Source organism: Physella acuta, unplaced genomic scaffold (assembly GCF_028476545.2).
Source record: "Physella acuta isolate Inbredline_101_S28 unplaced genomic scaffold, ASM2847654v3 ptg001017l, whole genome shotgun sequence".
NCBI lineage: Eukaryota > Metazoa > Mollusca > Gastropoda > Physidae > Physella > Physella acuta.
The window spans coordinates 129,523-156,578 of record NW_026732534.1 but is presented as its reverse complement, the minus strand read 5'-3'; the positions used below and the strand labels follow the sequence as shown (position 1 = coordinate 156,578).

At 36.9% G+C, this 27,056-nt stretch overlaps 2 protein-coding genes across 3 annotated transcripts; both read right to left on the bottom strand.

Annotated features, from left to right (window-relative positions):
* Positions 1-269: 269 nt before the first annotated feature.
* LOC131954641 (uncharacterized) lies at positions 270-23,720 on the bottom strand. The gene is made up of 6 exons (XM_059318419.1): positions 23,670-23,720; positions 9,532-9,683; positions 2,351-2,455; positions 1,743-1,845; positions 1,213-1,299; positions 270-728 (listed from the first exon to the last, which is right to left on the bottom strand). The coding sequence occupies exons 2-6, from the start codon at positions 9,680-9,682 to the stop codon at positions 425-427; spliced, it is 750 nt and encodes a 249-aa protein (XP_059174402.1). The 5' UTR covers position 9,683; positions 23,670-23,720; the 3' UTR covers positions 270-424.
* On the bottom strand, positions 18,057-26,427 carry LOC131954642 (uncharacterized). 2 transcript variants are annotated; one of them, XM_059318421.1, is made up of 5 exons: positions 26,383-26,427; positions 22,697-22,848; positions 21,759-21,861; positions 19,025-19,111; positions 18,057-18,507 (listed from the first exon to the last, which is right to left on the bottom strand). In XM_059318421.1, exons 1-5 carry the CDS (start codon positions 26,391-26,393, stop codon positions 18,204-18,206), a joined length of 657 nt encoding a protein of 218 aa, XP_059174404.1. In that variant the 5' UTR covers positions 26,394-26,427; the 3' UTR covers positions 18,057-18,203. The 2 variants fall into 2 exon arrangements, with proteins under 2 accessions (XP_059174404.1, XP_059174405.1); XM_059318422.1 differs by having other exon boundaries at positions 22,697-22,795; positions 26,383-26,406.
* Between the last annotated feature and the right edge of the window lie 629 nt (positions 26,428-27,056).

The window sequence follows — 27,056 nt, the reverse complement described above, 5'->3', positions numbered from 1 at the left end:
GATTTGGTTTCAACAATTGGAGACAACGAGACAACGTGGATTATGTTTTAACAATTGTAGACAACGTGGATTAGGTTTCAACAATTGGAGACAACGTGGATTAGGTTTTAACAATTGTAGACAACGTGGATTAGGTTTCAACAATTGAAGACAACGAGACAACGTGGATTAGGTTTCTCCAGCTCAACAAACAAGGGCTGGCTTTCGGTTTTGTACACAAAGTTTCTCGAAACAACGCAAAAACTAATAACTTTTTTCTACTTTTTATTTTCATTTGAAATCAAAATGACACCAAAACAATGTTTACCTCGGCAATTTGAAACAATTTATCAACCACAAAATTAAATTTAAACAATTTTTATTTCTAATTTATCCGTTCTTTCTAACGGTATCATGAAGGACTTTGACCGTACACGACTCACAACTACCAAGACTCGCGATCAGAGACTAACGTAAAACCAAGAGACAGTACGTAGCATGCGGTCGACGAGAAGTTAGCCCTGGCCAGACTGTTAACACCAGCTACGTCCTTGGCTACAGGCAGTATCATGACCTCGCCCTGTCCACTGTTGCAGCTGGTTACACTCAGCGTGTTGGCGTCTGTGCTGAACGCGCCGACCACGTCGTTCTGTTTGACTAGGATCTGACGCTTGAATGGTATTTCCGCAGTCTGTTTTGAGTCCGCTGCACACGTTACTGTGTTGAGGCCTACCAGATTGTATTTAGTTCTGAGAAATTAAAAAAATAACAATAATATTTACGTAAATTTAAAAGTAAGTTATTGTCTAATATTAATAATAAAGTTTCGAAAACGAGACGAGAAAAATATTGTAAGACAGTTTTTGCTTATTAAGTAATCTTCTGTAACATACTAACCGCATCGATGATGAGGTTTTAGCTTCTACTCTTTAACTACACTTTACTAAGAATGTGACTTTTCCATTTTTTCCTAGTATGTGATGGTGGGTGTTTTAAGAACATACTGAATTAGCTTCCTATAAAATCAAGCATGATAATGAACTGATCATGGTTTCGGAGAAAAAGTATGAGGATTTCAAGACGATTTTTTCGACGTTGGGTGGTTGGCTGAGTATGGTAAACTTATCTGATCTTAACTCTGTTTAATTTATTAAAAAACATTCAATTTCTCTATGCCACCAGAATAGGGTACTCTAACTATTTGGAGTGACACATTAGTTCTCAAATATTTACCCGATTTTCCTGAAAACGCTCAAATGGAGAGAACCGGAAGTATTGCAGTAGTAGCGCCATATTGATATCAAGCCGGGAAATGGCATTCTTGTTTTAAATAAAGAAAAAACACACATTTAAAGATCAGTTTTATCTTGTTGATTTTTAAGATACACACAATATTATAACTAAAGTATCATCATCATCGTTTCCCTTTCGTGCTCAAGACACATGAGGCAGATGAAGTAGAGTTAATCTGCTTCATAAACCTCGGAATATGAACCGATAGAGTTGCCAACACTATTCCCAGCCGCCTTTACATTCCCTAACGTGAGGTAGGTACCAATCAGACCTGGGTGTACTCAGGGACGTTCCACTGATTTGAACCCACAATCGAACTCGAAACTCTCGAGTTAGCAGTCTAGCTTTCTACTGCTATGCCTCACCGTCCAACATAGTACGTAAAGATGATTTTAAAAAAACAACAACTTAAACATTAATTTCTAAATAGCATGCACGTTTGAGATGTTAAACGCAGATTCGCAAGCAACCTGTAGCCATCATTGTCCATGACGACGACTGTGTTTACTGGAAGCACATCCGGTCTTCTCTTCACTAAATTCACGTTGATGTTATAGTCGAATAAAGGAACTCCTGTAATGAAGTATTGGAATAACATATTGGAATGTCATTCATCCAACGAATAGGAAAATAAAAAAAAATGTTTATACTTCTCAGAAATATGTATATGAGTTTACTACGGATGGAATTATGTGGTTAAAAGAAATCACTCAATTTAAAATACGTATTATGATCAGTAGAAATAATGGTTGAAATATTACTGCAACATAACTACGCTGGGGACTAGACATAAAGCACTAGCAGTAACATATTTTGTCATGATTATGACAGTGAGTATTTCAAGCTAGTGCTTCAGGGTACAATGTTAGTAACAACGACGAATTTTTTTATGATCACTATGACAATAAATGGATTTTTCTACGTGGGGCTTTAGAATAGATTTTGTTAGCGTGAATACATGGAGCAAAAGCGTTAAGAACTAAAGGAACTAGACTTTTATTTAACTTTTTTATTAAAAATACTAGACTATTCGGAGTTACTAAAAGTGTATTTGTTAATTAATAAAAAAAACATGTACCTAGACAGTATGGTATTTGACACGACCCTCTGGTATGTCTCTCTGACTTGATGCTAAGGTTGGCATTCTCGCCATAGGTCTCCAACTGATATGGCTTAATAGTAGCTGAAACATACACATGTATATATTGTGACCTACTTAGGTCTAATAATGTTTTATTTTGTCATTGTGTTAATACCATATATGGATTGATGGTGCAACAACCGGGTTTTTTCCACTGTCTTACTAAGAGTGTCTAAGACGTAGAAATTTTCCATCAAGATCTGATTGATTGATTCAGACCAGATGACCACACCAACCAATGGCCACATGAGTTGAGGGTAACCTCCCCTGTTGCCTAAGTCTTTAACTAGATCGCCCACAGGCGACACGAGGCAGTCCACCTTGATCAAGCGGTCCATTATGACCAGGCCGTCCATTTTGTCCGGCAGTAGATTCTGACTATTTGAACGTGAGAGAGCTTAAGTCCTGAGTGTGCTATGCATTCCTGAGTTGTTAAAGTGTTCTAATATTATATTACTTGTCGCCAAGTGATTTCTTGATGCTATAGCAGTGTTATGTGACCTGTGGCTATTTTTATACAGTGTTAGAATCTGTGATAGTATTTTTTCTTACGCTTTGTAAGTTGGGTTTTGTTATTTTCTAAATTAAATATTTTATCTTGTTTAACCTAGTGTTCTGCCACAACTGTGTTCGCTTATTAAAGGTTGTATGCATATTGAATGAGTTGTTAACTTCAATAGTATCACTAGTTTTCCCTAGACATCGAAATCGAGCCCTAGTGTGTTGTTGAGTTAGTGTTCATTCATTTAGGCTTTAAGTCATTTGCATATAACCCCAAGAAAGAATCCGGGGGCGTTCACCATCTATCTGGCTGGTAGATAGGTGTCCGTTACAAAGTGGGGTCTCGCCGGCATTTAATCTGTCGTTCTAGTTGTTGGTTGTATCAGTTAAACACTAAGTTTAGTTTGATTTAGTTGTTTTTCTATCCAGTGGCGCCGTGTTATTACAACGCGCGCAAGGCTAGAGGTATCTAGGTCAAAAGCCAGACGTGTCACGATAGGAGGTCAAGCTCATAACACAGCGTTGGGCCGTGTTAATTTAGAGAATCTAGGCTTGTTGTGATTTTGAAGTTAGTGTTATGGAGTCTTTCTTGGCTAATCCCACCGTTGAGGAGGTAGAGAAGTTGAGTAGAAAAGTTTTGATTAGTGTTGTTAAGGAATTGAAATTGGATTATTCTGTTACGCAGAAATCAGAGGTGTTGAGAGATAAAATTGTTGTTCATTTTATTAATGAAGGGGTATTTGATGAAAGTTTGTTGGCTGGGGTGTTACTCCGTGAGGAGAAACCTCTAGAGAAGGTAGAATTAGAAGCTAAAATTGCTTTAGAGAAGGAGAAAGTTGCTTTAGAGAAACAGGAGTTAGAGGCTAAAATTGCTTTAGATAAGAGGAGGTTGGAATTAGAATTTGGTCAAGTTAGTGGAGACGTTACTTCTCTGGTAGATCCAAAAAAGTTGTCGGTGGGGCAAGTAATTGCCAAATTTGGGAAATTAGTTCCTAAATTTGATGAAACAGATTTGGTCGTTTTCTTTAACTCATTTGAGAGTTTAGCGAAGACATGTAAATGGCCCGAAACTTCCATTACTGCTTTATTGAGCACGGTCCTTACAGGGAAAGCTGCAAAAACATACCAGGCACTCTCTCACGACGTTCAAAATAACTATAGTTTGGTCAAGACTGCCATTTTGAAGGCCTACGAACTGACGCCCGAGGCCTATCGGATAAAATTCCGAGCACTCCGCAAGTTACCCACTCAATCATATGTGGAATTTCTCTTTGAAAAAGAGAAAATTTTCTCAAGGTGGCAACACTCTGAGGAAGTTTCTGAGTTTGAGAAACTCAGGTCACTTATCCTAAGGGAAGAATTCCTAAAGTCCCTGCCTGAAGACATACGACTACACATACTGGATAACAAGATAATTGACATCCAGAAGGCTGCTGAGTCGGCTGACACATATATGTTGGTGCATAAGAAACCACCAGTGTCAGGAAACCGCCTCAACCCCGTGCTTCCCCTTTTTGGCAGCAATCCTCCTGTTGGCCAACACTTGAAGGCATTACAGTCCAGAGAGAAACCAAGATCAACTCTCAATCGTCGAGCAGTATGCCAGTTCTGCAAAAGACCTGGTCACCATGTCAAGGACTGCTACAAACGTCTTCAATTTAACAGAGAGGCGGTGCGTACTTCTGCGCACTATGCTCTATCCCCTCAAGCCGCCGGTTCAAATATGAACTCTAGAATTCTAAGGGACGCTAACCCTAAGTGTCCGCAAGAAGGCAGTCAAGTCTCCACACATTATGTGCAATCACATTTTGATTGTTCTCGCCACCATCCAATTTCTTCCGAGTCTACCGATCTCGAGGGATCGAGAAAGGTTGACTTTTCATCTTTCATTACAGAAGCTATCATTAGCAAACCAGGTGATCCGTTGTCTCAGCAGAATATCACCGTCCTAAGAGACACAGGAGCGTCACAGTCACTTCTTTTGAAAAGTTCAATGGACATTACACCGGAGACGAACAACGGAAATGTTTCCATTATCCAGGGAGTGGGGACAAAATCTACTGTAGTCCCTCTACACAAGTTTGCCCTGAAACATCATCTCGTCGAAGGCGAAGTCATTTTAGGTGTGATAGATAGTATTCCTGTCCCAGGAGTACACCTACTTCTAGGGAATGACCTTGCGGGAAGCAAAGTATACCCCTGTACGGTTCAGAACCCTTTGTCAACAGTTCCAGATAATGATAATGAACTGTATCCTGCATGTGTGGTGACAAGAAGCCAGACCAAACAATTGGCTGACACAACGTCTGAACCACACCTACCATCATCGTCAAGAAATTCGACTCCCAAACTGGAGTCTATGCTTCCAGAGAACCCAAGCCTGGGCTTACCCCTGAGGATATCTCAGGAAGACATCATTAAAGCTCAACAAGTCGACGCGGAACTCAAAGCAATGGTCGAAAAATCTCTCTCATCTGACGATGGGGAGTATTTCTCCGAGAACGGCCTCTTCTTTCGTCGCTCTGTACCAGTGGATGCCTCACCAGCCGAACCATGGTTGGGTAAAAACCAGCTGTGGGTCCCTCCACCTTATCGGCATGAAATACTGAAACTGGCACATGACCATCCAATGTCAGCGCACCCAGGAGTCACTAAAACAGTGGCGAAGATCAAAGAACTGTTCTTTTGGCCCAAAATGAGAAATGATGTGTCGCGTTACTGCAAAAGTTGCACGAACTGTCAGTTGGCCGGAAAGCCAAACCAGAAAATTCCTAAGGCCCCTTTGAGTCCGATTCCTGTATTAGAATAACCCTTTTCTAAAATCGTCATGGACTGTGTAGGTCCCTTGCCTAAAACCAAGGCGGGCAACGAGTACCTACTTACCTTTATGTGTTCAAGTACCCGTTTTCCCGAGGCGTTCCCCTTACGGAACATTAAGGCAAAGACTGTAGTCAGAGCCATGACCCGGTTCTTCACTACCTTTGGATTACCTAGAATCGTTCAAACAGATCAAGGCAGCAACTTCACCAGTCACCATTTTCAGGAAGCGCTAGCCAAGCTAGGCGTTACCCACATCACCAGTTCAGCCTACCACCCTCAGTCTCAAGGCGTACTTGAGAGGTTCCACCAGACCCTAAAAACCATGCTAAGAACATTCGCTAAAAGTAACACCCAATGGGATGAGACTGTTCCTTGGATTATTTTCGCCGCGAGGGACTGTGTCCAAGAAGCTTTAGGTTACTCTCCTTTTCAACTTGTGTTTGTACATTCTGTCCGTGGTCCCCTGAAGCTGATCCACGAACGGTGGACAGGCACCAGTGATCATCCAGTGGAAAACTTTGACGATTTTCACGTTCGACTGAAAGCCGTGTGCGAGATGGCTCACAAGAACTTAAGAAAGGCCCAAGTGAGAATGAAAGGACTGTATGATAAGAGTTCTCGTAAACGAACATTCAATCCAGGCGAGAAGGTTCTTGTGCTAGTGCCTAATCTGAACAATGCGTTATCCTTAAGATATTGTGGACCCTTTACTGTGCATTCAAAATTAAGTGATTTGAACTATGTTGTCAATACGCCCGAATGAAGAAAGAAACAGACAGTGTATCATGTTAACTCACTGAAAAAGTATTATGATAATTGTAACAATTTTCATTCCACAGCTAAAATTACTTTACCTGTATGTTCAAATGTTTCTGATGATGTGATACATGATAAATTGAAACCCCCAAAATTGGTAAATTCTTCCTTTTTAGATCATCTAAATGACCACCTTATGCATTTGTCCACAGAGGAAAGCCATAAATTGTCTCAGTTATTTGAGACATTTCCCTCTATTTTTGGGGATGTCCCCAAAGAAGCGAAGGTACCACCTCATGATGTAGACGTAGGTGATGCAAAACCCATTAAACAACACCCCTATAGAGTTAACCCGGAAAAAGCTGTTTTGATAAAAGATGAAATTGATTATATGCTCAAGAATGATATCATTGAACCCAGTTTCAGCAACTGGAGTTCCCCATGTCTTCTAGTCCCGAAAGACGGTGGATCTTTCAGGTTTGTGACCGACTTTAGGAAGGTAAATGCGCTCACCAAAGCTGATTCCTATCCATTACCTCGAATAGAAGACGTTATTGATAAAGTTTTTCACGCTAAGATAATTTCCAAAATTGATTTACTTTCAGGATACTGGCAAATCCCCTTATCTGACCGTGCAAAAGAAATATCTGCTTTTGTAACCCCTAATGGTTTTTATAGATACAAACGTATGCCCTTTGGTATGCGAAATGCTGGTCAAACTTTCCAGCGGGTCATTAACTCTGTCATTGCTGACATAGACCAATGTGAGGCCTACATAGATGATATAGTTGTATTTTCTAATACTTTTGAAGAACATATTGTTCAGTTGACTAACCTTTTTAGAAAATTGTCTGAAGTTAATTTTACTGTAAACCTGCATAAAAGTGATTTCTGTAAAGGTTCAATTACCTATTTGGGTTATCAAGTGGGAACGAACCAAGTTAGGCCCATTGAAGCTAAAGTAGATGCTATTGTAAAGTTGCCTCCTCCCAAAAATTGTAAAGAAATCAAAAAGTTCCTTGGGATGGCTGGTTACTATAGGCGGTTCTGTCAAAACTTTTCAGCTGTTGCTGAACCTCTTACTGCATTATTGAAAAAGGGTGTTGAGTTTGAATGGTCAAATAAATGTCATGAAGCTTTTTTGACCATTAAGTCATTTTTATCTAATGCTCCTGTTATGGCTGCACCAGATTTCAGCAAGCCCTTTAAACTTGCCATTGATGCTAGCCACTTAGCCATTGGCTCAGTCTTATTTCAAGAAGACAACATGGGGATTGACCATCCCATTGCTTTTTTTTTCCAGGAAGTTAAATGAGAACCAAAAGAATTACTCTACTATTGAAAAAGAAGCTTTAGCTTTGGTTTTGTCCTTAAAACATTTTGAAGTCTATGTCACTTCTTCAACCAATCCAGTCAGAGTGTTTTCTGACCATGATCCCCTGAAATTTACCTCTAAGTTAGGACAGAAGAATCAAAGAATATTGAGATGGTGTTTATATTTCCAAAATTTTAATCTGGAAATTTCCCACATTAAGGGTATTGATAATGTTGTGGCTGATTGTTTGTCAAGGATGTAAAATCTTATTACACACACTGATCATGTGACATGTTTTGTGGTTCATTTAGGACCATACACAAGTGTTTTGTTTGGGTGACGCTCACATGAATGTGAGTGGTATGAGTTTTGAATTTTTTTCAAAATGACAATCATGTTGCATATTTTGTTTATTTTCAGGTGAACCTTAATTAAAGGTGGTTTTTGATTATATGTAATCTTTTATAATAATGTGTCTCATATGACTCAGTTGATATTGTAGCTAGTCATTGAAATAAAGGTTTTACCCTGGCGGGTTTACCACTTTTAATATCCACATGGAAATATTGTAATACCCCTATTCTGAGGGATTTTGATGTATAATTATTTTTTTGAAAGGGTTACTCCCCTTTCACAAATTGTAAAAGTTTGAGTTACTTCCCTTTTGTTTCCAGGGATATTTTCATCTGGTATTAAGATTTTGATTGGCTACATTTGTAAAGCATTTTTTTTTATTTCATTTCCAGATTGGTTCCTTATGTATGTTTTTGTGGAACCTATCTGTCACTTCCAAAAAGGGAGTGGATGTGACCTACTTAGGTCTAATAATGTTTTATTTTGTCATTGTGTTAATACCATATATGGATTGATGGTGCAACAACCGGGTTTTTTCCACTGTCTTACTAAGAGTGTCTAAGACGTAGAAATTTTCCATCAAGATCTGATTGATTGATTCAGACCAGATGACCACACCAACCAATGGCCACATGAGTTGAGGGTAACCTCCCCTGTTGCCTAAGTCTTTAACTAGATCGCCCACAGGCGACACGAGGCAGTCCACCTTGATCAAGCGGTCCATTATGACCAGGCCGTCCATTTTGTCCGGCAGTAGATTCTGACTATTTGAACGTGAGAGAGCTTAAGTCCTGAGTGTGCTATGCATTCCTGAGTTGTTAAAGTGTTCTAATATTATATTACTTGTCGCCAAGTGATTTCTTGATGCTATAGCAGTGTTATGTGACCTGTGGCTATTTTTATACAGTGTTAGAATCTGTGATAGTATTTTTTCTTACGCTTTGTAAGTTGGGTTTTGTTATTTTCTAAATTAAATATTTTATCTTGTTTAACCTAGTGTTCTGCCACAACTGTGTTCGCTTATTAAAGGTTGTATGCAGATTGAATGAGTTGTTAACTTCAATAGTATCACTAGTTTTCCCTAGACATCGAAATCGAGCCCTAGTGTGTTGTTGAGTTAGTGTTCATTCATTTAGGCTTTAAGTCATTTGCATATAACCCCAAGAAAGAATCCGGGGGCGTTCACCATCTATCTGGCTGGTAGATAGGTGTCCGTTACAATATATATATATATATATATATATATATATATATATATATATATATATATATATATATATATATATATATATATATATATATATATATATATATATATATTAAGCACAAATTTTTAACTTACTCAACATTATAGATTAATTAATTAACTTACGGGCCGAAGTTTCGTCATCGGAAATATTCCTGCTGATTATTCTGTTGAAATTAGGCAGCTGATTTACCTTGTCTGTTTTAGCATCGTTCAACGGTTTAGATGAAGCTAGAGTGATGACAAGGAAAAAAACGACAATCTGTTTCAGAAGCATCCTGTGGAATAGATACAATAAAAAACTAAAATAGCATTGTAACGTGATGGCCATCTCGGTCTTCACAAAGGATGTATAAATATTTTCATTTTAAATAAGCTTCAGATCAGAGCGCTGGTGGACTATGGATCATAGATTGAGTGGACAGCACAACAAAATCTTTAGTGGTCAGCTGATCGGAGATATAGTGGACTGCCTATTATAGCTGGAGTATACTACAGAACAATTCAGTGGACAAAGGAACAAAATCTTTAGTGGGCAGCTGATATGAGCTGTAGTGGACAGCTGATATGAGCTGTAGTGGACAGCTGATTAGAGCTGTAGTGGACAGCTGATTAGAGATGTAGTGGACAGCTGATTAGAGTTGTAGTGGACAGCTGATTAGAGCTGTAGTGGACAGCTGATTAGAGGTGTAGTGGACAGCTGAATAGAGGTGTAGTGGACAGCTGATTAGAGCTGTAGTGGACAGCTGATTAGAGTTGTAGTGAACAGCTGATTAGAGATATAGGGGACTGCCTAACAAAAGCTTAAGTAGACAGTAGAGGAGGGGTCGGCCAGGTCGAGTCGGAAAAGCTCATGATTGCTAAAAAGAAAGGCAGGCTAAAATCGGAGTCAATGGCCTCAATGGCGCATAACCAGTTGACACGTATACTTAGTTGTGTTGAAGGGGATCCCTTCCAACACAAAAATTTAGAACGCGGAGCAAGAAAAAAGAAGCTCATCGCGAAATAACGATCTCTTTATTTTGGTTGTAGGTAAAGCTTTATAAAAGGACTGCTGCTTAGAGATTAATTTAACTGGACTATAGATCGGAGTTTAAATTTAGTGGATTTAGGCATAAACTAGAACAGGGACTGCTGAAACAGAACTCCACATTTTTATCACAAATTAAACATTAGAAAATGCTGTGAAAACTAGCAATAAGGTTTTCAAACTGAAATATAGAATATAGAATTTTTAAAATTTTCGAATATAAATCGATGCGCTGAAAGAATATCCGCCCCAATGCGTGGACCCCCATCCACTCGCAGCGCAGTAAACTCTGAGGTAATATCCATATCCACACCTTAGCGAAGCAAGGGTATACGCGTTTGTATTTAGTTTTGTTCTGTTCCCAAGTTGGTACATTTAAAAAAGATCCACCGTGGCGGAGCACGGGTATGCCGCTAGTATATATATATATTCTGGGGCTTAATTATAGATTAGCGGGGTGAGGCTCCTATGTTTATTACCTCCACAAGTGTAACATAAAATTAATATCCAAAATTCCTATTTAAACCCACTTGGTAAATACAGCCCGCATTTGGTTCAGTTATAATCTTTGGTTTTCCACTGTTTGGTTCTACTGTAACATGATCATATCGGATAATCTTTTAACCTTTAGTTCTAGTATTTACAACATTATACTAATTCGAATTTGCAATACTATATACGGAAGCCTATGTTACGTTTTTTTGTCTCGTAAACATAAGGTTGCGTTAATTCAAAGTGAGAGCCCGGTAAGAACCAGTAAGTCCCGGGAATCAAATAGAATAATCCCCAAGCTTATGCCTGCTGTAATACTTAAACAAGCAAATATTCAGTTTCAATCGAATTTCGATAATGCGTTTGTACCGTAACATTACTTCACTAATTTACTGCGTGAACTACAGTGGAGCAACTACATAACCTTTGGTGAGGACGGGTGGTGGAATATGTAGAATGGGTATCTTTAGGATTTTTCCCCAGGGGAGGGTGTGTTATGCTAACAGAGATACTAAACTCATGCAGTGGTGCTTCGTTGACGAACATTATTTGTTTTAGGCCATTTATCATGGGCAGAAAAGTGAAACGATTTTCTATTTTTGTCCAGTTTGCTCTACAAACACAGTTTTCTCAATGATTGGCTCACTTTGTCACTGCACCATCAACACCATGTGCTTCCAAGTGGCGCCTACTTTCTGTTTAATGAGCACCCTTAAATAGGGACAAGGTGTCACACGATGTTCGATGATTAAATAAAACCAAGAGTACCCCACGGTACACTGACACCTGGGCTGTTGCCGATGTATATTCTACTTCAATATTACTGAGGGTGACTAACCCACACTCAAGGCCTTCATACAACACGCCCAGGGACGTCTGGGTGGTAGTGCGGACAAACCCGGACAACCCTCGCCATGACAAATATTATCTAGTACATACAGCGCCTGTTTTGTTTACATTAAAATAACTCAGTTTTTAAAACAAAACAAGATATATCGTCTAAAATTACACGATTGGTAAAGTATTGATGTAATCCTCTTAAAATAGTACATCAGCCTTTCTCCTGAGACCGCCGTAATGCGCAGGAAAGATAAAGTATTGTTAGAAGACTTGATAAGTATTGTTTAATACAAACTAAGTCGTGTGTAAGAAACTGTAACTCTCACTTAAGACCCGGTAATATAATACAATAATCCCATAGCTTAAGCGTGCAGTATAGCTTTAATCATTTCATGTTGAAGTTCGATTACTCGCTCGTACCATCATACCACTTCAATATATTTTGTGGGACCACTATTCTATAAACGAGAAAACATCCACAAGAAAGAAAAATGCCTGATTTCCCTCTCAAAGACTCTTAAGACTCTTTTTATAAATATTTTCAATATTATTGTTCGCGATGTGACTTACGCGGATAGAGTATATAATTATTGTTATAAATGAATAATGTTAAAATCACAATTCACAGCCAGAGTGTATAACGTGTCGAGACTTGAAACTAAAATTTAACGTATGTAACAGTTCTAGTTTTATTGCATTATAATGTATAATTGTTTTTCTTCATAAGATTATAGACGTCACGCTTATGATTGTTGATTCTGTTTGCATTTTTTACTCTCTCGTAAAGATGAAGTATAGAGAAAGTCTTGTAATCGTGCAAAAAAAAATTCGAGATTTTTGCAAATCTGACTTTTTACACCTCCCCTGAGTCGGTAAAACATCGTTTTGCAATCTTGTTTGTATATCTCTGTGTGTGTATTTGTCTGTCTGTGTGTGTCTAAACACGATAACTAGAGTACCGTTACAGCTAGGTTGATGAAATTTTATATATAAGTATTATTTCGAAATCGAAGATCCGTATACATTTTTGAGCGATTTCTGATAAACGGAAGAGGAACGTTTTCTACTTTGAATTTTTCAAAAGCCTATAACTTGAGTACTATTTCAGACAGACAATTAAAATTTCACATATACGTAAAGATCTAATTCTCTGCCTTCTATCAAATTTTGAGTAATTTCTGTAATTTCTGTTGACAGGAAGTAGTAATTTTCGCTTTTTCCGATTTCTCAAAAAACCCATGTGAATTTATAAAGTACTAATAATATTCCGCACTATTATGCACATCTTTATTTGGCGTTCACTTGGTGTGCATTTCTTTTTTCTACGAGATTATATTCTAGTTAAAAAAAATTTGAGTATTTAAAATGGATTAAAAATCATGTCTAGAAGTCTATATCCCGAGTTGCCATCCCCCGTAGTGTTATATTAGAATATTCGAGAAAGTTTAGGGGAGATCACTCCCGGTTTATTTTACAAGGATTACGAAACCGATTATGCTGCGTTCATTGTTTTTGGTTATAGTATATATATATATATATATATATATATATATATATATATATATATATATATATATATATATATATATATATATATATATATATATATATATATATATATATATATATATATATATATATATATATATATATATATACTAGCTGCATCCCGTGCTCCGCCACGGTAAAACTTTTTTAAATGTACCAACTTGGGAACAGGATAAAACTAAACACAACACAAACGAACGCAAAAAAAACACAAACGAAAAAACAAACACAACACTCATAACATTAACACAATTTAAATGCAATCATAAAGGCATATTGCTCACAGTCTAGCCCGTAGCGCCAAATCGCGCCCTTTCCGGTGATTTGCACCCCCCTCAAACTTTCGATTTGCACCCCTGTCCCCCCCCCCCCCGCCCTAAAACTTTCGATTTCCACCACCCCCCCCCCCTCGCAAATTTTTTCCAACCCACTTTGGCGCCCCCTTAGGTTGGCACCCGGGGACATATGCCCCCCCCCTCGCTACGCCTCTCCTATAAAACCCCTAGCTTGTCCGCAAACCGAAAGATAGAATAATAATTAGTAAACAGTATAAATAATAGGCAGTATTTAAAATATCCGTGTTTTACCTACAATATTTCACTTTATCCATTCACGCATTTTTTCCCAGTACTTTAAATTTTAAAAATTTACAATAGAGTTTCATAACTAAAACCATTGCGCACCTAATGAACGTGATGACGCGTCTATAATAGTGCTGAATAGTTGATTAAAAATTAAAAATTATAAGTAATAAACAGTAGAGCCTACATTTAGTGAATAAAATAAATAAAAGATTGCCTTTTATCAATCCATGCTAATTATAATTTTCTAACAATAATTTCCTCTTACACATCCGAATAATTTGCATTCACATTTTGCTAATTATATTATTGCAATACTAATTCCTTCTATGACGAACTTATATTTGCATTCACATTTTTTATTAGCGTGAGTTTAATGTATTTTTAAATTACCTCCTTTGTCAAAATTAGAAAAAAGAGTTAAATTAATTTGATTTTTCTACCGTACTGTTATTATGTTATTGAAATGTATCGACTTTTTCTGGGAATATAAACGAAAATGATATTTGACATTAATACTTTTAATATGTTTTAGCAGTGTGCGTGTATTTAATATTCTCTTTACGTTATGCAAAAAAGTAAAAACAGTGGCAATTATAAAATAGCTCTATGTCGTTATATAAACAAACCCTATTCTATTACTTATAATAAGACTCTGCGGTGCACTGAAAAGCGCAGCATGGTGCGTAGTTTACTTTTATAGTCCCAAAATCTATAGCGATGACGGACGGAAGGAAGGACAGACACAGCCCGCTTATATTATATATATATATATATATATATATATATATATATATATATATATATATATATATATATATATATATATATATATAGTTTAGAGTGATACATTTTTGTTAGCGCAATTTCCATTCTGGAGAATTGCGTTTATTAACTCGTCATTTCTGGGAATGGATGAATGAATGTATGAATGTATGGATGTATGAATGTGTGTCCGGGCTTTAAGTCGTATCTCCTCCTCAACGAAGCAATATCGATGACTAGTTACAAAAGCAATTATGTTAAGCAAGTTACGAGGATGAACATAGGCCATAAAAATTACGGGTTTCTTTCATGGATTTTCCGAAAAAGCCAAAAAACCTCGAAAAAATTCAGTTTTTGGCCCATATCTCGGTAACCAGACCACTTAGCGACTTGAAACATGTACCAATCGATTCCTGCTAAAATTTAGAACAATATTGCCGAAGAAAGTTTTCAAAAATATCCTTTCGTTCGGTCACAAATTATTTTTTGAATTAATTAAAATTTGGACCCAATTAGTAGGCATTGTATGCAACCACAACACACGCGTCATCACGTTCAATAGCTGCGCCATCACGTTCAATGGCTGCGACGTCACGTTCAGTAGCTAGGCGCGCAATGGTTTTTAGTCATGTTACTCTATTGTAAATAAAACATGTAAAATACTGAAACATTTTTTAATAAAAAACGTTTTAATAACTAACCAATGGTTTTACTAACCCTGCTCTTGATTTACGCTACGACTGAGCTATTTTTAGATAACACAAGGAAATTGCGCTAAAATTGTCACTAGACTTTTTTTTAATTACTTGTTTTTGTTTTGTCGGCCTACATTGTGTGTTTATTTTTGTTGCTTCAGAGTGCTACTTTAAATTTATTTTACATCATAGCGAAGCAATAACATACAGCATATATATATATATATATATATATATATATATATATATATATATATATATATATATATATATATATATATATATATATATGTTACGGTCAAAGCCCGAAGTCGGCCAATGCGCGGATTGGCCGGCCAATCCGCGCATTGGCCAATATCGCCTTTCATAGGTCGGTCAAAGTCCGAAACTTTGCTTGATTTCGGCCTTTGGCTGACCAATCCGCAGACTGGTCATGGTGGACCGGCCAAAGTCTGAAATAGCTCTTGATTTCGGCCTTTGGCCGGCCAGTCCGCGGACTGGCCATGGTGGACCGGCCAAAGTCTTAATTAGAAGATCATCTGGCTAAGTACGACCTGGCCAAAGTCCGAATTAGAAAATCATGAGCAGATTTTGGGTTTTTCAATGCCGTAAGGATCATGACATTAAGTCTTTATTGATTATTAATTAAAGTTAATGACAGAACCATTCAATTTTTTTTATTGTACTATAGTTTCAATCAATCAGTATTATCATTTGGTACAACAAGTTGAACTTTTATGGCATTTAGAATTACATAGCAGCTTGTTATTTTTATACTTGCAGCGATTTGTTGTGCACTTGGTTGTGCAATTGCAGCGAGTGTAGCCTTGGCCTCCAGTCAATGATTGTGAAGATGCGATGGTTCGTAGTGATTTTTCCTCAGTGCCAACTGACGAAAATAAGAGCATTTTTCGTGAAGAATTGAAAACTCACTTCTAGCATACAGTTGTTTTAGAACACCATGTTCCGTTCATAATTTGTAGAAACCGCCCTCGACGCTCATGAAAACTGCAATCACGCTTCGGGGATCACCGCATTGGCCAAGACATCCCGGCCAATGCGCGCATTGGCCGGCCAATGTACGAAATATGATCTTAGTTCTAAGTTCTTCGGGCTTTGGCCAAGAGAGCCGGCCAATCCGCGCATTGGCCGGCCAATCCGGGGTTTGGCCGCACTTCGGGCTTTGACCGTAACATATATATATATATATATATATATATATATATATATATATATATATATATATATATATATATATATATACACTTATATAGAAGATATTACAAATTCGGCGCCTTTTTTTTGCTATTTTCGCTCCCCCTACACCTAAAACCTGGATACGCCTCTGCAGCAGTTGTTTTAGTTTTTGGAGTTGTCTCTCCTAGAAGAGTGGCTGTCCCCAGCTAACGAGCCTCATCTGCACGAGGGTTCGACCTCGAGACTTTTTCGGTTTAGCAACCATGAGCTTTACCGACTCGACCACGCCGACCCCTGGTCCTTAACAGGCAACTGATAATGTTTTAAAGCAAATATTTTCAGTGGCAGCGTTGGTACTGTCGAATTCACAAATTATGAATTACTGAAAAGTAGAAAATAAAACAACTAAATAGCGGCGTATGATACGCCGCGGGTCGGCTCGTGTTTTTAATTGGTTAATACTCTAATTGGTCGATAATTTCACTATGTTTTTTTTTTAAGTTTAATATTCATATCCTCAACATAAGAATGATGAAATTTCTTTAGAAGAGATTAGTTTTTTTCTTACGCTGTTTTATGTAAAAGGAACGTAAAATTAATAGGAAAATTATTAATAATACATTATTTTAAATTTTCGATATAGTTGTGAATATAAATATTGCAACTTTTGCAAGTTTTTTTCAGTAGAATAAATTTCTTAGGTGTGTTTTGGTATGCAGGAGACTGCGTTGGGGAGGTGTTTAGTAGGTTGTGTTGGGTCGTTGTGACGCTAAGGGTGTTGGATTTATAAACAGGCGTGGGATGCATATTTGATGTGTTTCTTTCTGAAAACTGATCACTACATAAAGGATGATCGTGTTGATAGTAAACTACACATTATCTTATGTATTATGACAATATCAAAGACTATAGTCTAATCACTTTAAATAAAAGCGAGTTCAGTCCCTTTTGTGAGGCTAAGTAAAAAGACAGCGCAATATACGTCTGTCCCGCCGTTTATTATTGATTGAAACACATGTCGCGGACAAACTTGTGCTAGGTAATATTACATTAACCTGGGACAGCGTGGTCGGATGGTAGTGAGCACAATATCTAAGTACATTGAAGAAAAACTAATAAGTAATCAAAAGTTACTGATTTATATACTCAGACAAAGGATACAGATGTTTTGTCGTATGTGTACAGGTATTTGTCGATAATGTTCTTACAGTAGTAAATTTAGTAGCCTTTTATCTCTCTTGTCCAGCTTTTACCATATTACACAACAAGGGCGCTCTGTCATTATTTTAGACAACCATGGCAAGCATTCACACATTGGACACAACAAGGGCTTTCGCTTATTGGAGACAACGAGACAATGTGGATTAGGTTTCAACAATTGAAGACCAGACATCATGGATTAGGTTTCTCCAGCACAACAAACATTGATAAGCTTTCGATACACAAATTTTCTATTAACAACTCAAAAAAATATTATTTTTTTCTACGTTTTATTTTGATTTGAAATTAAAATGACACAAAAAAAATATTTTACTTGATAATTTGAAACACTTTATCAACCACAAAATTAAATTTAAACAATTTTTATTTCTAATTTATCCGTTCTTTCTAACGGTATCATGAAGGACTTTGACCGTACACGACTCGTAACTACCAAGCCTCTCCATCAGAGAGTAATGTAAAACCAAGAGACATAACGTAACATGCGGTCGACGAGAAGTTAGCCGTGGCCAGACTGTCAACACCAGCTACGTCCTTGGCTACAGGCAGTATCATGACCTCGCCCTGTCCACTGGTGCACCTGGTTACACTCAACGTGTTGGCGTCTGTGCTGAACGCGCCGACCACGTCGTTCTTTTTGACTAGGATTTGACGCTCGAATGGTATTTCTGCAGTCTGATTTGCGTCTGCGGAACACGTTACTGTGTTGTGGCCTACCAGATTGTATTTACTTCTGAGAAATTTTTAAAAAATACCAATAATCGTTACGTAAATTTAAAAGTAAGTTATTCTCGAATAATGATGGTAAAGTTTCGAAAACGAGACGAGGAAAATATTGTAAGATAATTTTTGCTTATTAAGTTATCTTTTGTATCATACTAAAAGTATTGATGATGAGGTTCTAGTTGTAAATACTTCCACTTTTTAACTACCATTTATTATGATGGTGACTGTTCCATTTGTTCCTAGTATGTGATGGTGGATGTTTTAAGAAAATGCTGAATTAGCTTCCTATAAAGCCAAGCATATAATTAACTGATCAGTTTCAGAGAAAAAGTATTGAAGATTTTAAGCCGATTTTTCGACGTTGGATGGTTGGCTGAGTATTGTAAACCTATCTGATCTTAACTCTGTTTAATTAATTAAAAAACATTAATGAACAAGAGACCTTATATTTTTCTATGCTACCAGAACAGGATACTCCAACTATTTAACTATTTGGAGGGACACATAAGTTATAAAATATTTACCCGCTTTTTCTGAACACGCTCAAATCGAGAGAACCGGAAGAGTTGCAGTAGTAGCGCCATGTTGATATAGCGCCGGGGAATGGCATTCTTGTTTTATAAAGAAACAACACACATTTAAAATCAGTTTTATCTTGTTGATTTTTAAGAAATACAATATTATCAGTGGCGTAGCTAGGATTTTCGGGCCCGTTTGCAAAAATTATCAGTGGGCCCCCTTCGTCAGCCTTTAAGCTACATTGAAGTTAAAGGAAGAAATCAATGGAGAATTTCAAAAATAATATAAATATTCTGTTCGTTTGAAAGTGTATATGTCCGGATTGTGTATTTATACTATATTAGTATGTAGTTTTGTAAAAAATATTAATGGATTACAGTTAATTTGTTTTTTAAGTAAACACAGTAGCATCATAAGGCTGGGGTAGAGGTGTGATCCGCAAAGGATGACAGCAATTAGGCGTTACACCATGACAAGACATTGTAAATTTTACTGTCATAATTAAGTTGTATCTAGATAAAATAATATAACATTTGTGATAGAGGGTAAATATACCTCCGAAAATGCAAATTTGTTGGGGACGATGGTGTGACACCTTTAGTTACCACCTAGGATAACACCTAACCTTGTGACACTACTCACCAAACACATATTTTTTTTAAATTGCTCATGATTTATTTAGATCTGTACTTTTTTCATGCTTTTAATTTTGTAAAATAATTATAAGTTGAGCATACCTAAAATAAATTCATAACAAATAACATTATTATAATGAACAAATAATGATCGAGAACCATCATAAACATCAAAATCTCCTACCCGATCACCATAGAATGTTAAAAAATATTTATACTAACTAGCGTACCCGTCTGAAAACAGTTGAGCGAGCGGGGACGCAGCACGCCACGGGGGGGTTTGTGAGGGTTTCATCAACGCGTTTCCAACTGTGTATTTTTAGTTGTGTGACCTTGTTTTCTAAAACTGAGATAGGTTTATTTAAAATGTAAACAACGCCACTACTATTTTTATTCGGATCTTTGTTGCTGGATGCGGATTTGGTCCACACTACCGCTCAGACGCCCCTGGGCGTGCTGTATGAAAACATTGAGTGTACGTTAATCATTTTCCGTTATTGTGAGGTTGAATAGCTTTCGGCGACCGCCTAGGTGTCAGAGGCGTCGTGGGAGTGACTGGATACACTACTGTATGTAGCCAGATGCAACCTCTGTCCTTTGTAGAGTACTTGTGCAATTGGTGTCGTCTGTACGCCGAGGACGTCGAAACCCTCCACTGTTGCAGTTTGACGTCCAATCAAAAGATCTCGTGCACTCAGCTAGCCGCAGTGTAACTCGGGAGCCCAACCGTTACTACTGCTGATGCGCTAGAGGACACCCTTATTCGATTTAGTAATCGATTTTTGTATCCCGACATATCCCTAGTGTATGGCGCTCATTAAAACGAATATAGGCGACCGCCGGGGTGCCGGCTACTGCGCCCGTGCAATTTGACCGCTGAATCGAGTAGAAACGCTGACCCCATGCGCCAGACACCCAATCAACAGAACCCAGGAGCAAAGAAAGCGGCTGCGAAACTCTGGGTGGCAAACCGCACCGCCTTACTGTCGGGGGGGGGGGGCGCCCTCAGAAATAAAATAAAACTTTAATGGCAGAAACCTCCCCAAAAGTCAGAGTTTCTTTCAGGAAAAATATCTGGGGAAAAAACACTTCCGTTGACGTATTCTCAACGATTTCCTAAAGTTTCTTGGCGATTGTATGAAAACCAAAAACGTATAGTGTTAATAGCGCTATATTGATTTAAGATTAATTAGATCAACAAATGAAATGTCATTAACGTAAAGATATAGTGATACTATTAAGGATGGGTCCTGTTAGACCCCCCCCCCCCCCCACACTGAATCCCACTACTTGTAAAGTGCCAAAGGACTGGGGAACTTTTAACTATTTCTACGATAGAAAAGTAACTGAATTCTCATTTCATTTTTAAAATTATTTATATAAAAAAAATAATAAAATTTCAACGTAAAAAGTTTTAATTTTTTAAGAGGGAAAAGGGCCCCTAAATGACATGGGCCCTATACATTACTTATGCTAGCTTTACGGTAGCTACGCCACTGAATATTATAACTAATGTACGTGTCATCATCCTTCCCCGTTCGTGCCCAAGATGCAGAGAAGAATAGTTAATCTGCTTTATAGACCTTCACATATTAAGAGATATAGTGGTCAGTACAATGCCCAGCTGCCTTTGTTTCCCTGGGTTAACTCCACTGATTTTAACACGGAATATTAAAATTTCAACGTAAAAAGATCTAATTTTTTAAGAGGGAAAAGGGCCCCTAAATGCCATGGGCCCTATGCTTTACTTGTGCTAGCTTTACGGTAGCTACACCACTGAATATTATAACTAACGTACGTGTCATCATCCTTCCCCGTTCGTGCCCAAGATGCAGAGAAGAAGAGTTAATCTGCTTCATAGACCTTCACATATGAAGAGATAGAGTGGTCAGTACAATGCCCAGCTGCCTTTGTTTCAGTCGGTTAACTCCACTGATTTTAACACGGATTCGAACTTGAGACTCTCGAGATAGCAGTCTAGCTCTCTACCGCTAAACCACGTCGTCACATAAAAGCATATAAAAATTACTAAAAAAAGCAACCTAAGTATTAATTTCTAAATATTATTCACGGATTGGATTTTAAACTCAGAGTAACTAGCAACCTGTAGCCATCAATGTCCATGACGACGATTGTGTTTACGGGAAGCACATCCGGTCTTCTCTTCACTAAATTCACGTTGATGTAAAAGGCGAATAAATGAACTCCTGTAATGAAGTATTGGAATAACATATTGGAATGTCATTTATCTAATTATAAGGAACATGAAAAATAAATGTGTTATACGTCTCAGAAAAAATGTATATGGGTTTACTACGGATGAAATTATGTGACCACAAGAAATCAATCAAATTAAAATACATATTATGATCAGTAGGTATAATGGTTGAAATATTGCTGTTACACAACTACGCTGGGGCTTAGACATAAAGCACTAGTAAGAACATATTTTTTCATGACTATTACAGTGAGTATTTCAAGTTAGTGCTCCAGGGTACAATGTTTGTAACAAGCACACATTTTGTATGAGCACTTTAACAATGAAAGGACTTTTCTACATGGGCTTCAAAATAGTTTTTGTTAGCGTGAATACATGGAGCTAAAGCGTTAAAAACTAAAGGAACTAGAATTTTATTTAAATTTTTTATAAAAAAAACTTGAGCAATACTAGGCCATTCGGAGTTTCTAAATGTGTATTTGTTAATTAATAAAAAAAAATACCGAAACAGTATGGTACTTGACACGCTCTGGTATGTCTCTCTGAATTGAAGCTAAGGTTGGCAACTGATATGGCTTAATAGTAGTGAAACACACAGATGTATTTTTCAATACACACACACACACACACACACACACACACACACACACACACACACAGACACACACATATATATATATATATATATATATATATATATATATATATATATATATATATATATATATATATATATATATATATGTGTGTGTGTGTGTGTGTGTGTGTTAAGCACACATATTAATGACTTCCTCGATACGTCTATAGATTAATTAATTACTTACGGGAAGGATTAACGGCATTGAATATATGATCGCTGATCATTCCGACGAAAGTAGGACGCTGATTTACCTTGTCTGTTTTAGCATCGTTTAACGCTTTAGCTGCAAATGGAACTTTGATAAGGAACATAACGACAATCTGTTTCATAAGCATCCTGTGTAATAGATACAATAAAAAAGTAAAATAGCATTTTCACGTAAAGTCCTATTCGGTCTTCACAAAGGATGTATACATTTTCATTTAAAATAAGCTTCAGATCAGAGCGCTGGTGGACAATGGGTCATAGATTGAGTGGACAGCACAACAAAATCTTTAGTGGGCAGCTGATCGGAGATATAGTGGACTGCCAATTACAGCTGGAGTATACTACAGAACAATTCAGTGGACAGCGGAACAAAATCTTTAGTGGGCAGCTAATATGAGCTGTAGTGGACAGCTGATTAGAGATGTAGTGGACAGCTGATTAGAGCTGTAGTGGAATGCTGATTAGAGATGTAGTGGACTGCCTAACAAAAGCTTAAACAGACTATATAGGAGGGGTCGACCAGGTCGAGTCGGTAAAGCTCATGATTGCTAAAAAGAAAAGCAAGGTAAAATCAGAGTCAATGGCCTCAATGGCGCATAACCAGTTGACACGTATACTTAGTTGTGTTATTTTAGGCTGTAGGTAAAGCTTTATAAAAGGACTGCTGCTAAGAGATTAATTTAACTGGACTATACATCGGAGCTTAAATTTATTGATGTAGGCATAAACTAGAACCGGGACGGCTGAAACAGAACTCCACATTTTTATCACAAATTAAACATTAGAAAATGCTGTGAAATAATGTGAAAACTAGCAATTAGGTTTTTAAACTGAAATATAGAATATAGAATTTTTAAAATTTTCGAATATAAATCGATGCGCTGAAAGAATATCTGCCCCAATATCCGCGAGCAGCGCAGTAAACTCTGAGGTAATATCCATATCCACACCTTAGCGAAGCACGGGTATAAGCGTTTGGATTTAGTTTTGTTCTGTTCCCAAGTTGGTACTTTTAAGGGCATGGGTGTGTGTACTTTTCGTCATAAATCCACTAAATCATCGATTTCCCACTTTTACTTGATCCATACAGAACAACCATCGTTGAATCTAAAAATGACATTGTTATGACCCTAAAAACAGTATTTAATTATGAAAAACCGAGTTCAGTGTAGTGTGTACAGGGTAATTTTTTAAAATTTTTTGGTAAAAATAGCCATTTTTCGACCTAGAAAAGTACTATTAGGCTTAGCGGAAACCTAATGTGTTTCATGCCAATGGAAAGGCCGTGGCCTCCTTTCTTTATTTGTTCTAAAATTAAATGACCAATCAAAATACCTATTTTAATGGGATTATTTTTCTACGTCATAAAGTTGTTTATTTTACGGGTTTTTCCGGTATGCACATTTTTTACCTCAATTTTTTTATTGGTATTCAACGGCGGAAGCTAGTTAGCGATTGGTCGTTTCGCTTCGGAAGTAAACATTCCCTTAGTTTCAGCGCGTTGCTAAGTTTGATCTAGGTTTGTTTCTCTATGCTTCTGTGAAATACTTACATTATTTTAACATATAATTATTTCAATTAAATATACTATTAACAGTTTAGATTAGTTTGTGTGATTTATCATAGGCAGTGAGACGATTTAATTTGTTTCTCTTTCGATAATGGGTAGAACAAAATACTCGCTAAAAATAGATACACACATCTAACTAATTTACTAAAACTAAGGCACGTTCGAATGCAACTGATTGCAGCTACCTCTACTCAATCTAGCACTATTCAGACAAGCACAGGTGCAGATGTAATATGCACATTTACTAAGAAACTGCGGCAATGTAAGACACAGTTTTTACAGACAGAAGAAAGCACTGTTACATCTAGTACTGGTAGTGCTAATTGTAAACAACAGCCATGCAGAATTATTGTCGACTATGATTTGCTTCTTGATGTTATCAATACATTTCCTCGCCCACTGTGATGTAGTGGCTACTATTGATGAAAAAAGTGTAAAGGGTTTGCTTCAAGCATGGTGTGGCAGTAATAAAAATGTTCTAAACCGTAAGTATACAACTGCAAAAGAATCCAGAACAAGGCCATTCACAATAAACAAAGACATCGTCTTATAATTGGCTTTAGACATGAGACCATGCAAAATATATGCTGTTTATGCGATAGCATAATTCAATTTTGGGCCCAGGCATGCTATGGCATTGCTGTCAAAAGAAGGAAACCAAAGTCGAAGACTCTGTGAAGGACGCCAAAAAAGACGCCATGACAACAGCTTTACTACAGCTCTAAGTAAAATAAAGAGCGTCAGAAAAAAAAAGAAAACTAACAGCGGATTTTAATGACATACAGCGATAAATGTTCATTTTTTGCAACTTTTTGTTAGTTTTTTGCGTTTTTCTCAGTTTGATGTTTTTAGTACAATTGTTGAAATAACTTTGTTAATAATTATCTGAACTGGACTAAATTTGCCCCAGTTACTCTTCATATATGTTAAAATAAAACGATAGAACACTTTTGGAATTTAAAAAAAAAAAAAAATTATTGTTGAAAAAGTGAAAAAAATTGGACGAAATAATGAAATTTTTACAGTGATGTTTGGAAAAATAAACCGGGAGTGATCTCCCCTAAATTTTCTCGAATATTCTTATATAAAACAACAGGGGATGGGAACTCGGGCTATAGACATGATTTTTAATCCATTTTAAATACTTAAAGTTTAAAAAATAGAATCAAATCTCGTAGACAAAAGAATTTCACATCAAGTGAACGCCTAACAAAAAAAGTGCATAATAGTGCGCAATATTATTAGTACTTCAAAAATTTACATTAGTTTTTGAGAAATCAGAAGTAGCGTAAATTACTACTTCCGGTCAACGGAAATTACTCAAAATTTAACAGAAGGTAGAGAATTTGATCTTTAACTTACTTGTGAAATTTCATTTATCTATCTGAAATAGTACTCAAGTTATAAGCTTTTGAAAAATTCAAAGTAGAAAAAATACCACTTCCGGTTATCGGAAATCGCTCAAAAGTTGAAACGGATCTACGATTTTGATTAAAAACATATATATGAAATTTCATCAACCTGGCTGTAACGGTACTTAAGTTATCGTGTTTACACACGGACAGACAGACAGACACACAGACATACGGACAGAATTGCAAAGCCCAGTTTTTCAGACTGGATTACGCATCAAACCTCTTAATTTTGATAAATCTGGATTGATAATTTTTGCCCGATTAAAATAAGTCCTCTATACTTCGGATGTTATGAAGGACTGAGGTGTAATACGGTGAAAATTGTTAAAATTTCAAGTGATTTTTGTCCACGATTACAATACTTTCTCTATACTTCGTATATACGAGAAGGTAAAAAGTAAAAAAAAAACTATCTTCTTTTTTGAAAATGTAATCTATCAGAAGTCTTAAATACATGTTTCTGCATGCAGACTATATTAAGTTTTCATGAAATTTGTACAAATCATTTTTTAGTTATTTCCATTTAAATATTGTCAATAAAATCCAATATGGCCGCCGTCACCATGGCAACGGAGGATTTAAAAATTAAAAAAATAAAATTTTATGCTTAACTCTTTGTTTTAACTATTAGCCAAGTGTTACATCTTTAGACTCGGAAATACAGAAGTTGGTACTCACCACCCGCTCATTCCCTTAAAAAAGATTCACCGTGGAAGGAGCACTGATATGCAGCTAGTATATATATCTATATATATACAAGGGCTTAATTATAGATTAGCGGGTAAAGCTCCTATGTTTATTTCCTTCACAAGTGTAACATAATATTAATATCCGAAATTCCTATTTAAACCCACTTGGTAAATACATCCCGCATTTGGTTCAGTTATAATCTGTGGTTTTCCACTGTTCGGTTCTACTGTAACATGATCATATCGGATCATCTTTTAACCTTTAGTTCTAGTATTTACAACATTATGCTAATTCGAATTAGCAATAACTATATACGGAAGCCCATGTTACGTTTTTTTTGTCTCGAGAACATAAGGATGCGTAAATTCACAGTGAGTGGCCGGTAAGAACCAGTAAGTCCCGGGAATTAAATAGAATAATCCCCAAACTTATGCCTGCTGTAATACTTAAACAAGCAAATATTCAGTTTCAATCGAATTTCGATAATGCGTTTGTACCGTAGCACTACTTCACTAATTTACTGCGTGAACTACAGTGGAGCAACTACATAACCTTTGGTGAGGAGGGGTGGTGAAATATGTGGAATGGGCATCCTTAGGATTATTCCTCAGTGAAGGGAGTGTTATGCTAACAGAGATACTAGACCCATGCAGTGGTGCTTC

What these genes read in the sequence shown, in the direction of transcription:
- LOC131954642 (XM_059318421.1), bottom strand. An exon ending in CAATGCCGTTAATCCTTCCC is followed by an intron (nt 21,862 to 22,696) that starts GTAAGTAATTAA and finishes ACTTCATTACAG; the next exon opens with GAGTTCATTTATTCGCCTTT. An exon ending in ATGGACATTGATGGCTACAG is followed by an intron (nt 19,112 to 21,758) that starts GTTGCTAGTTAC and finishes TTATAAAACAAG; the next exon opens with AATGCCATTCCCCGGCGCTA.
- LOC131954641 (XM_059318419.1), bottom strand. Translation starts at nt 9,682, where the DNA reads ATGCTTCTGAAACAGATTGTCGTTTTTTTCCTTGTCATCACTCTAGCT. An exon ending in CGATGACGAAACTTCGGCCC is followed by an intron (nt 2,456 to 9,531) that starts GTAAGTTAATTA and finishes TGTATGTTTCAG; the next exon opens with CTACTATTAAGCCATATCAG. An exon ending in AGCGTTTTCAGGAAAATCGG is followed by an intron (nt 729 to 1,212) that starts GTAAATATTTGA and finishes TTAATTTCTCAG; the next exon opens with AACTAAATACAATCTGGTAG.